Source organism: Pygoscelis adeliae, unplaced genomic scaffold, assembly GCF_000699105.1.
Source record: "Pygoscelis adeliae isolate BGI_AS28 unplaced genomic scaffold, ASM69910v1 Scaffold100, whole genome shotgun sequence".
In the NCBI taxonomy this organism is placed as follows: domain Eukaryota; kingdom Metazoa; phylum Chordata; class Aves; order Sphenisciformes; family Spheniscidae; genus Pygoscelis; species Pygoscelis adeliae.
In genome coordinates, this window is record NW_008824034.1 from 2,941,204 (window position 1) to 2,953,248 (window position 12,045).

The window sequence follows — 12,045 nt, forward strand, 5'->3', positions numbered from 1 at the left end:
TACCGGTCCCAATACAGATCCCTGCGGGACGCCACTCGTCACCAACCTCCATCTGGACATTGAGCCGTTGACCACTACCCTCTGGATGGGACCATCTAACCAATTCCTCACCCACTGGACAGTCCACCCATCAAATGCATACCTCTCCAGTTTAGAGAGAAGGATGTTGTGGGGGACCGTGTCAAAGGCCTTACAGAGGTCCAGACAGACGACATCTATAGCCCTTCCCGTGTCCACTGACGTAGTCACTCCCTCATAGAAGGCCACTAGGTTGGTCAGGCAGGACTTGCCCTTGGTGAAGCCACGCTGGCTGTCTCGAATCACCTCCCTGTCCTCCATGTGCCTTAGCATAGCTTCCATGCTATGCTAAGCATGGAAGTGGAATGGAAAAGTGTTACTCTAAGCTTCATAACGTTGTTACTATGGTCCCAGGTAGAGGTTTTTTTTTTTTAAATACCAGCAAGGGAAACTGCCCTTAGCTGCCTTTAGAAGCCGTTTATGGGAACGTGAAATTCCCCTCCCCACCCCCCCTTTATAACTATGTATTAGTGGTGCTGACACTTCTGTCTCTTAGCAGCTCTATATCATAGCAGCCTGCATCAAAGTAACACTTTTTGGGTAGTCATTAGGTAGATGTACAAAAAGAGCTGATAGAGATATCCAAAACAAAATAAATTATTAAAGTGTATTTTTGAATGTTGAAATATCTGGGGGAGGGGGCAGTGTTGAGATAAGCTTCGCTCACTGGAATTTCATTTACTCCAGGTACTATTTTTTGCAAGAGGTGCAAAGGAGGAGTAAAAGATTGTGGTCTGTGCTGTAAGATAACATGAAATGTAACTGTAAAGCAGAAATGCACTGACTTAGATTTACTAACAGAAGTGTTTGCAAGAAAGAAACTTTACAGTAACAGTGTAGGCTGATGACAAAATTAAATTCTAATTTTTTACAAGAAAAAACATCTGCTGTATACTGTAATTATACAGTAGATTTAAAAAAAAAATCCTTCTGCTAACTGCACTCAAAATAGGGTTCATCTCAATTGCTTTTTGTGGGAAATCATGTGTTTAAATGTTCACCGTAGCCATTTCTATATTTTTGATTGGTTTAAAGAAGAAGGTAGTCTTTGCTGCCAGGGGGCTCTCTGTAGCTAGAGGAGTTCACACATTTGCTGTATTTTTCTTCTAAAGTGCGGTCAGATTGTTAAAGATTTCAGCATCTTATTGTTTAAATAACCAGTGGTGGCTGTTTCTACTGTGCTGTCCTAATTACACATCTGTTTATGCTAGGTTAATAATGAGTGCACAAGTAGGACACACAAATTACACCACCGATGACATATTGAGGGAGAAAAGTAAAGTTGTGATTGAAGCTTTAAAAGGAGAAAGGGGTTTTTTATGCCACTATTTATGTTCTGAAACTTTTTGTACTTGATTTGCCTAATGTATAATAGTAAGTCTTCATGCTTGTACACAATACTGTAATTCTCCAAGTAAAATGGTGTGAAAAAAATGTTTCTTCGTGTAGCAGCTTTCATGTGTCCCTTTACCTTATATGATGAATTCCTGTTCCATGAGAAAAATACTGCAGACTGCTTTATGCAATCCAGAGTGCACTTTCAATTTCAGCATTAGCATCAATTTTCTTTAAATTCAGCATCCTTTGTTGTCTGATTCAATGCAGCAAGACTCTTATTTCCCTTGTTGAATGTTCTTGCATATGTTGTATCAAGTTTGACAGTGTACATTCTGGTTTCTTCGTTTTTGAACATCCTGATACTCCTTCACAGCAATTATGACACTAAAAAGAAGTAAAAAAGCATATGTTCACAGAGAAATGTTGGGGTGGATAACATACTCAGTTCAGAAGGCTACTTGATGAGAAGTTGTTTCACAGGAGATGGAGGAGATACAAGGCTATACTGGGAATATTTTGAAATGAGCTTTCTGATAAGCTCAAAAGGTGGAGTTTAACACTTGCCTTCAAAATTGGAAGTGATGGTTATATAAGCTTTTACCATTAACGATCCTCCAGTTACATGTAATAGGAAAAGAAGAATGGAGCTATCATTGACTGTATAGCAAGAAATTTTAACTGTAGCATAGTCCTCAACGTAAGCATATGGTTATTGTGGAAGGGGCGGAAAAGTTTACCTTCACTTGTAGCCATTTTAAACTTATTTTCATGGTTTCTGGCTGTTCATTAAATAAGTTAATGTGCTCTCCAAAAACAAGCCACGATCATGCTCTTCATGTGGTGAAATAAGTCTTTTTACTACAAGTCTAGCATCTACGGTTACAGTTTACTGGCGTTCCAACCCTAGTTTAATTCATTGTGTTGTATGTTTTGAACATTCTGCCGTGTCTTCATCATTTAAATGTTCTAATGAAAATGAAAATATTTCTCATCTAGCAGAGAAGTGATACGATTCTATGAGCATATAAGCAACTAAATATTTTCTGTGTTTATAATAGACCGAGAAGGAATGAGTGATATCCCCGAAACTGAAGAGGCTGGAAGAACTTGTGATTCATGGCAGAGTGACCTCTGGGCACAAGTGAAAGACAAGTTAATGAAATATTTGCATCACAGCACGATTTTCCCAGAAAGCATCCCACGTAAATTCGATTATGTGCACAAAGACTTACTTATGCAACAGTACAACCTTCATGCAGCAGTGCACCAGCCAAAAGAAACCAGAACAGATAAAAATATCAATGAGTTTAAAAGTGCTAGTGGCCTTGGGTATTATGAAGTGACAGTTCTGGGTAAGTATTTGGTAGCTCAGCTTCTAAAAAAGGTTAAGCAAGAGCAGTACAAGATCTTAGCTCTTTGCTGCGTTAACTTGAGAATGTCTTGAAGGTTCGTCAGAAACTGAATGGATTTCTCTAAATTAATCAGTTGATTCTGAGTATTTCTTGAAGTTTAAAAAATTGATTGACATTTTAGATTTTTGTTAGAATCATAATTTAGGATAATTTTTTACCAGAAAGCTGTAATTCTCATTAAAAATACCTTTAAATGAAATGATGGAATATCTTGTTTCTAGTATCACTTTTCATATAATTGCAATTTTCTGTATAAGTTTATGTGTATCATTTGAAGAATGCGTGTAGTCCTTAAGCTATTGATTGTTACAATTAGAGGTAGGTCCTGTTCACTAGTTCAACCAGTCTGACACAATCAGGTAAATTACTCAATTGCACTTGATTGTCAGCTGACTTTTCTGCTGGAGAGGTATTAATCAGAAACAGGTTAGTGTTCTTAAAGGGAAAAGGACAACTATAAATGCTTCCTTTGAACCTTATTCTCATTGAGTTGCTTTTTGAATACTGTTGCTCCTGAAGTGCCTTTCTTCCATGCTAGAAAACGAAGGGCTGTATTTTAGCCATGCTCATCAACTGCTCTCTGCTGCTTCTGGTTAGCAGAAAGCATCAGTCGATTGATCTTTATTTGTTAAAATATAAATATGCAAGTTGATGTGTATCTGTTTGTTAGCATTACTGTGGGATATTAATCTGTTTGATTTTGTTTTCCCATTAAAAGGAGAAGGAAATTGCCTAGCTTAACGATGCTCATGTTAAGTTCCTATAATTTAAGTTTCCATTATTCACTAAGGGAGATTTGCAGAGAAGGTGTTTGAATATTTACAGTCATTAGAATGCCAGGACTTGTAATATTCAAGACGAAAGTAGCACAAGTACTGCACTGCATACTGCGTAGATACACTGGTTGTAAAATGAATTTCTCTGCCCTTGTAGCAGCGATAAAGTTAAAAAGGAGTGTGAAATGGCTTCCAATGTTGGTTTAATATTTTCTGAGCTAACAGCACTGTTAGCCTTAAATCATAGTATGTTATAACATCATATCAATTTGAATGTGCTTATGTATAAATATATATACATATATATAATGAAATCTATTTTTAGACATCAGTTATTCATTAATGGACAAAGAGCAAGTAAATAGAAGTCAGCGTTCAGCCTGCAATAGTTTGGTTTTTTCAAAAAAGAAGAAATGATGCATGAAGTTGCTAGTAGGCTGAAGATGAAGTTGTCTGCTAACTTAATTTTTTTTTTTCAACAGGTATAAACCACGATGTAGCAATAGATGTTGCATTTCTTCCACTGTTCTGTCCTGAAGATCCCCACTTATTTCAACTAGAAGACATTCAAAATGATACTTTATTGTCCTGTATGAGTTGCATCTCTGCATGTCAGCAGAAGGCCACTAGCAATGGAAGGCTTCGTGACATGTTTCCACTTTCAAGTGAGACTCGCTTTCCCTGACGTTACTCATTTATCGTTTCTTGTTTTATCTTTCGATGCAAGAATTAATCCTCTATAGAAATCTCTGTTCTAGGTCAGACATTGTTCACCTCTTCAGTGACAGATACTTGAATTCTATGTGACCACCTTTGGGAAATTGATGTAATACTGAACTTTCAAGGCAGTTTTTACTGGAGCTGTTCTCATACTCTGAAGATAGTATTTTAATATCCAAATCACAAACTCCTAAGTGACCTAGGCAGTATTTGCAGTTATTTGTTGATGCAAAATTCTACTGACATAGAAGTCAGTACGTGTGGCTGAGCATGTGAATATTTGGCTTGATCTGCTTTGAAATAGAGTGGAATAACTGTCAATCACTCAATCCATTTCACTGATGTCACTTTGAACAGCTGCTTTAATGCAACCTACAGTGCCTATAAACTGAAGTATTTGCCTGCTATTGAATTATTTTCCTTCAGATTATGCTTCTAATTACTGGCACCTCACAACAAATATGGTGAACACTATTGATGTGTATCATACTGCAAAGTGCTATATAAGCATCCTGTTTTCCTGCATGTTTATACAGACAGACCTGATTTTAGTTAAATACATCTTTACTTTTCCTTGAATAATACTATGAAATCTGAGAATCACTAATGGTTAAGTAATGCATATTTCAGCTTTTCAATATCTAAGTTCTGAAGCTGTCATTTCTAGTGATTGAATTTACTAATAAAATTCTACCAAAAAAAAAAAAAATCCCAGTAGGCCAGCATTTAATAGTTAGTGAAGTTTTTCACTGTAAGAAGGTTGAACATATACACATTATTGCATCAAAACCAATGTCAATTCAGTATACCTTCTTACTGTATGCATATTAAAACACTTTTTCTTAACTTCTAGATGAAATTGTAAAAGCAGCGATGGATCTAGACGGCAAACACGTTGTCTGCATCTTGGACATCTGTCACTTGGGTGATGATAAGGTGGAAGTCTTTCTGAGCAAAATCTACAAGACAGTGGGACCTGGTGTGCTGGATCCAGTGTAATTTAGTAACTTATTTTTCAAATTTATATTGCTCAAAAGGAGGGAAATAAAATTGTTGTAACTTGAATACACCCTCTACACATTGCACTTTTATAGAACTAGCAGACAACAAACATAAAATCATGATTCTTTGAGCAATTGTAATGGCCACCCGTGCAACTGAGGCGGCCAATTGTTGCTTTTATTTTTCAGCAGTCTTGAAACAGATTACACAATGTCTTGGTCACTTGTGTTCAGGAAGGATGAATAGACAATACAGTGAGCTTATCTTTTGATAGGATACCAAGGACTATAAGTATGGTTGTCATCTCTCTCTCTCTGCCTGTGCACATACATACACAGGAACTGTATGAGTATGAGGAAATCAGGGTGAGAACTGAGAAGAGAGGCAGGCTTTCCCAATAATTAAAGGCAATGTTTGCAAAAGAATTAACTGGCTGTGATATAAATTTAGACTGGAAATTAGAATAATTTTTAGGATTAGAGCTGTTATGTTGTATAGTGATCTTTTAGTGGGAGGTACTAGGGGCAGTCTAACTGCTCGTTAGGCTTGAAGCTTGCTGTGTTTGTGAAAGGGATTAAATACCATGGTGCCTTTAGCACTGGGGACCGGACTCGGTGATCCAAGAAGCCACTTTCAGTTCTTTTTGCCTGGGCAAGGTCAACTGTTGTGGTTTTATATGTCTGCTTTTGTATATACAGCGTTAGGTAGTGAATGTAGCACTCAAAGGTTTTTAACATATTTTATTTATTAATTAAAAAATAATGACATATTTTAAAAAAGAAACTTTGTTAGTGGAACTTGCTTCTAGCTTTGCAAGAGAAAAACTGTCTTTGAGGAGCGCTTAGCATGGCAGGATACACAATTTGCCACACCATTAGTTTTCTTTCTGTTGTTCACCAGTCCTCTCCTTCTTTTTAGTAATAGCTGCATTCTGAATACATGAAGGAGCTCAGCAGCTGCAAGAAGCTGCTACTTCCGCAAGAGCAAGAGACTCTGTAAAATTCTGTCCAATTTTTGCCTGTATACTAAGTAGCAGCTGGCTCCTGCTGAGTTCAGAACCAAGTCCCACTTTTTCTTCCCATGTCAAACAGCCTCAAATCACTTACACAACTGGATCCGTAGGAAATTATTCTCAAGCAGGAGCTAAAACACATTGCTATTTGACAACTTGCCCATGTGAAATGCTGGTTTCGGCTCAATTCTTTGAGAAGAAATAATTGCATTATGGAAACTTGCCAATTAAATTGTACCGTTATTGACCGAAGCCCACAGAGTTAATTTATAGGAACAGATTTATTCTTTTGTGGAAAACTTCTAGGCACGTTTTAGCAGCCTGTTGGTAATTGGGGAGTGTATCTTTCACCTAGTAGCTCACTCGTCTGCCCTGGGGACGGCAGACTTTGTCTTCAAGTACTTAAATTCTGTACCCTAACTTCAGTTAATGGTAATTGAAGGAGAAACATTAACTGTCGTTATTATAGTACAAGTTCATAGGCAACTTCAGATAAAAAGTAAAAGCCTTAACATTCTAAAGAAATTGATGAAATTATTCTGTCTCTCTAGACTGGTTTACAGTTTAAAAATGTATTAATGAGAAAAGTTTAACTTAAATTGCACAAGTAAAAGCTAATTAAATGTGACTATGTATTGTATGTTTATATTTTGTACGGATCATATAGTATTAGTTCTAGAGCAATGTTTGCCGACCCATGCCTTTCAGAGTACGTTGTAACCTTGCCACAGAACGCAAAATGAAAACATACCAACCCGAGAAGAGCACGGTGTTGCTTTCAGTATGTTGTTTGTGTAATTTTGTTGCTTATGGGTATGTGAAGACTAGAGGCCATTGCTCTAGAGTGAGACGTATTAGCACCAGCACTTCGTGTACCAAACTGAGCCATGCTGACTGTGTCAGCCAGTAATTTTTATCTAGATATACTTCAGGTCGAAGTCTAATTTTAATGAAACCATTATTTCTAAAAGCAATTTTTAAATTATCTTTGTACAAAAGGACTGATGTGGCTAACGCTGTCACAGAGCCACTCTGTTGTAGTCAGTTGTTCTAGCACTCCGTCCATCCCATGTAACAGAAATGCAGCAAAGGCTGTTTGCTGCGTTGCACTGCTTGCTACACTTTAAACATACAGCATTAATGATTTCATCCTTCATGTTAGGACTTCCTAACTCTAAAAGAAGTATCGGAATGGTAATATGTATAATACGTGCTTGAGACTTTAAAGTGTATGATTCTATTTTACAGAAATGTTGTCTGAAATTTTTCATGGCAAAAGATGGGAGGGAGAGGTATTTACTCTTGCAGAACGAAGTGCCAATGTTAGAAGCGTAGTCTCTCTGTTCGTAGCTAGAGACTGTTCAATGCCTGTAGTAGTCTTGGAATTCCAATACTCTGGGTCGTTCTGCAGAGGCGCTTACCCCATCCCCGTGAGTTCCACCAAACTTAATATGCCAACTTCAGTTTCTGAAGTGTTGCAGTATTAATATATGGTTCCACCACTCCGTCTCCCTCCTCCCTGCCAAACCAGCACTGTAGCACTGGCACGAAGATCCTCTCTGCAAAGAAACTATTTGCTGTTTTATGTCGCTTGGTGTTTATTGACACAAGTGTAAAACCAAAGTATATTTGATCCCGAGTCTGTCAAAACATGGTAATTTTGCCATGTTAAACCAAGATACAAAATCTTTACTCCTGCAAAATGTCATAGGAATCATCTTTCTTGCTGCTGTGTGTTGCCACTGCTGAGAGTAAAATATTATCAGATCACATTCCCTAACTGTAGAATTCATACTCAACCAAAGAATTGTACTCTAATATCTTACATTTGCATGTTTGTTATGTTTTCAGTGTTAATTTCAAAGAAAACCAGAAGAATGGTACTTTTGAGTGTATAAAGCTTGCTAAGTTATAGATCTTAGGGGTAAGATCAGTTTTGAATTAATGTGATGTAGAGCTAGTGCAACACTGAAAACTGAAGAATATAAATAAATGAATTAATATATGTAAACGTCTGGCATTATTTCTTTCAATTTCTTTTCATTTTCTTTTCACTTCTGAAAGCTGTTTCAGTTTTCCAAGAATCTTCTCCACAGTCACGTTTACTCTTTTAAAGAATCTTTACAGGAGAACTAGGTCAAGCTTCCATCAAAATACATGCTACCAATTGCAGCTTCTCTTGGCTTTCAACACTGTGTGCAGCACGACTTTTGCAGAAAAACCGGAAAAAGGTCTTGATGACTTTACAACTTGTCCTTTCATTACAGACTACAGAGTTCTGACATCAGTAAGGTTTTCATTTTTTCTGTTCTATTATAAGAAAACAAGAGTTGATACTAGTAATCGTTACGGAATACAACACTGACTGAATTCAGAGAAAGAATCTGTAGACCCTACATCCAGAAGTGGAGAGTCGTGTGATAATCATTCAAACATCTCAATGTAAATCTTGAAGGTGAGCTAGCGTGTGAAAACGGGCTGAAAGAGGTAGTTTGCTTCTGTGATCAGTTTAGGTGATTCTACATCTCTTGCATTGGTCTAAATCAATGTTAAAATCAGTTTGTTATAAACACCAGAACAAGCTGGACCTGACAGAGTAGATGACTGAAAGAATCCAAAAGGAGAAATGCGGGGAATGACTTGATTATCTTAGTCTGTAAGATGGGTACATTTTTTTTAATATTTCCCTCCCTCCGTTTTTGACCTTTTTAACACGGTCATTACATCACAGATTGCATTGTGGAGTGAGAACCCTGAGCTTACATCACTGAATGAAAGATTAGCTGGTCCTCTGAAGTGACATTCAGGTTGAAATAGGAGCAGGGGGCTTGAGCAATCTCTCAGGAAGCACCATCACAGCTAGAATTTGTGCAGTAATGGGAGAGGAGGGGGGGGAGAACGATGCTTTGTGAAAAAGGAGCGGAAGGTTAGGGCCGAAGGTTACTTGCAGGTCCTTCAGTCTGCATCTCTGCGTCACGACAGGCAGGCGTGTCACTTGTGTCCCGTCCCAGCCCCCATTCCAGAGAAGCTCACTGACACCTCGAGGACTTACCTGGGTGGTGTCGAGTTCCTGTTGGAACTGAAATTTCAAACTCATCGGCAGCCTGCGGGCTAACAACAACCACCACCAGCCGAAAATATCTGTAGACGTCTACGTTTTGTGCTTAGATGAATAAGCAATGAAGCAAGTGGATAAGTTCAGTTTTTTCTGCCTCCTGGTGGTTGTTAGTATTTTATTCAAGACTACAGAGGCACTTCCTGTGAATGCCTCTGTAAGTTTATTCTATTTCAACAGCACTAGCAACAGGTCTGTGTCCGAGCGGTGCGAATGTGGCCTGTACGGATTAAATTCTCCTCTGCTTAGCGCTTGGGGGCTTGTGGGCATTCCTAAATCTGCTAATCTTCAAGCCTGCGACGCAAATACCCAGTTCACCGTCACAAGCCCACCGTGGATAGCACTGATTGAAAGAGGCAATTGCAGTTTTGCTGAAAAAATTAAGGTGGCAGCCAGAAGGGGTGCAAGAGCAGCTGTGATCTACAATGCGCTGGACAAAGGCAACGACACCGTCCTGATGTCGCATCTCGGTGAGTATCACAGCGTGAAGTGCTGAAACCTGATCATTTCTCTGAAGTTTGGTCCAGGACAGCACAGCCGGGCTATAAGGAAACAGTTGTGTTTGTGGATGATTGTTGCTTTAATCAAGAAATTCAATAGGAAAAAAAAAATAAATTCTGCCTTTTGAGTCTTGACTTCAGTGCTCAGTAAGAAATACTCTGCTGTTACGTTCAGAGCTCGGTACAGTGTAGCCAAACTGGTGAGTCTTTGAGGTTAGTACCATTTTTTACTTGTACAGCACACAAATTATTTTAGACACTGATGTAGAGAAACCCATAGTGTCTGCTTTGAAGGCACTACTTCATTTTTCGAGGTTAGAGGACACAAACGAACCTGCAAGTGTCTGCAGCATAGGTATATGCTTTACAGATTGCAAGCCAGATCTTGCTTGCCTTTTTTTTTTTTCTAAATGGTTCTAATCCTTTCCGATTAGTGGCTGACCTCAGGCTCTTCTGGGATTCCCTAATTCCTTAACAAAAGGTTAGACAAAATGCTTGTAATCGCCCATTCCAGCCCTAATAGCTGTGGATCTGTCATTCGGGAAGGGCTGAGAAGCTAACTGTGATACCGCATTGCTTGGCTTTTATTTCTGTGTGTTCCTCTAGGTCAACCTGTCTAATAAGCATTTTAGTACAAAGCATACGTAGACGTAGCTAACTCCATGAAGGAATCATAAACAAGGTATTGCACAACACAATAAAAAATGGGCTGTACGGCACTGAAAGTGCAGTGGCTTGTTGTACTACACAGCCAGCTTTGACTGTCCTGGTATCGTGATAGAGCTAGCGTTTGCAAACGGAGCTTAAATGTTTTACTGGAAATGTGTAGCCAGTGAACAAAAGCTTTTGTTCCACCTCTGGAGAAGGTGTTTTAAACGTCAGTGGCCGGCATGTCAAGATGCAGATTAACTTGCCTTTTTAATTTGGTTTTGGAGCGTGCCAGCTCGTACTAACACTGGATGAATAAAGAAAGAATTGGACGGGCTTTATGTAGCTGCAAAATCGGGGCCAGCTGCGTTTCTTGCGAGCGGGGGTGGCCCCAGCTGGCCCAAGGCGTGAGCGGGGCGGCCCGTTCCCCCGGAGGTCGGCGGAGGAGAATGGGATGGAACCTTGTTTAGACACGCTGGGTAACTGGGATGTCACAAACCCGACAGTTAGACTAGACTCCAGAAATAAGATAATTATTTAGGATAGGCCCTGAAAGCAGACCCTAATTTTTCGGATTTTTTTCTCTAAACTGAAAAGTTTTTTTATCTCTTGAAAGCAATAGATATACCATCCGAGAGCGTATTTCATGGGACATGAAGTCCCTTCTTTCTTAATTTCATTCATTTAGTTTTCCCAAAGACAAATTTTGTGACTTTTTTGTGATCACAAAATTTGTGATTTTTTATAGGACTATTTCCTACAGTCGTCCTATAGGACTAAAGTGGATATCACAATCTATTTGGGGGCAAAGAGGGTCTATAAGCCAGTGCAGTAGACACGTGTGTTAAACACTGTGAGGGCAAAATACTTCAGTGAGATGAGCTCTTCATCTAATCACTGTCGGAGAAGCATCTTCTCCCTGTATTTGTTTCCTTCGGTGCAAAGTGTGGAGCCGTATGTTCTTTAGGTAAAACAGAAAAAGCCTGGGAGAGGGGTGGTCATTGCAGCACAGCGCTTAGAGCGAGCGAGTGCCTGGAGATGATTTCTTTTTTTACGGTAGAGTTGTTCACGGGGCTGGGGAAGGAAATCTCCCATTTGGCTGGAATCTGCCAATGGTGGCATCGCCCAGAGAGACCTGAGGAGACTCGGCCATTAATCCTCTGTGCCATTTGGGCAGGGGACCTTCGGAGATGAGACGCCCCGTCAGCAGAGCAGCGAGAGAAGAATCTGCCCTGCTGCTGCCAGCAATCTGGGAGCTCCTGATTAAACAAGGAGCTGCAGCCTCCAGGGGGTTATCGGCCGGCTCTCGGTTGGGGCCAGCCCTGACATCTTCAGTCATTCGTCTGTGCTGCTCTGCTACTGTGCAGGGCCATAGGAATCCCATCACCTTGGTTATTTATTAGGCCCTGAGGCCTCAGCCACAATTTCCCGCCATCCTCCTCCC

General features: G+C 39.5%; 2 protein-coding genes across 2 annotated transcripts in view; both read left to right on the forward strand.

Annotated features, from left to right (window-relative positions):
* The window catches only part of LOC103923104 (chromosome unknown open reading frame, human CXorf57), a 29,459-nt gene extending 24,136 nt beyond the window's left edge, over positions 1-5,323 (forward strand). The window contains 3 exon segments of the mRNA XM_009331358.1: positions 2,475-2,768; positions 4,087-4,269; positions 5,178-5,323. Of these exon segments, the coding sequence (XP_009329633.1) occupies positions 2,475-2,768; positions 4,087-4,269; positions 5,178-5,323 (623 nt within the window).
* Positions 5,324-9,517: 4,194 nt separating this feature from the next.
* The window catches only part of RNF128 (ring finger protein 128, E3 ubiquitin protein ligase), a 37,769-nt gene continuing 35,241 nt past the window's right edge, over positions 9,518-12,045 (forward strand). The window contains exon 1 of the mRNA XM_009331007.1: positions 9,518-9,923. Within this exon, the coding sequence (XP_009329282.1) occupies positions 9,518-9,923 (406 nt within the window). The remainder of the gene's footprint in view (positions 9,924-12,045) is intronic.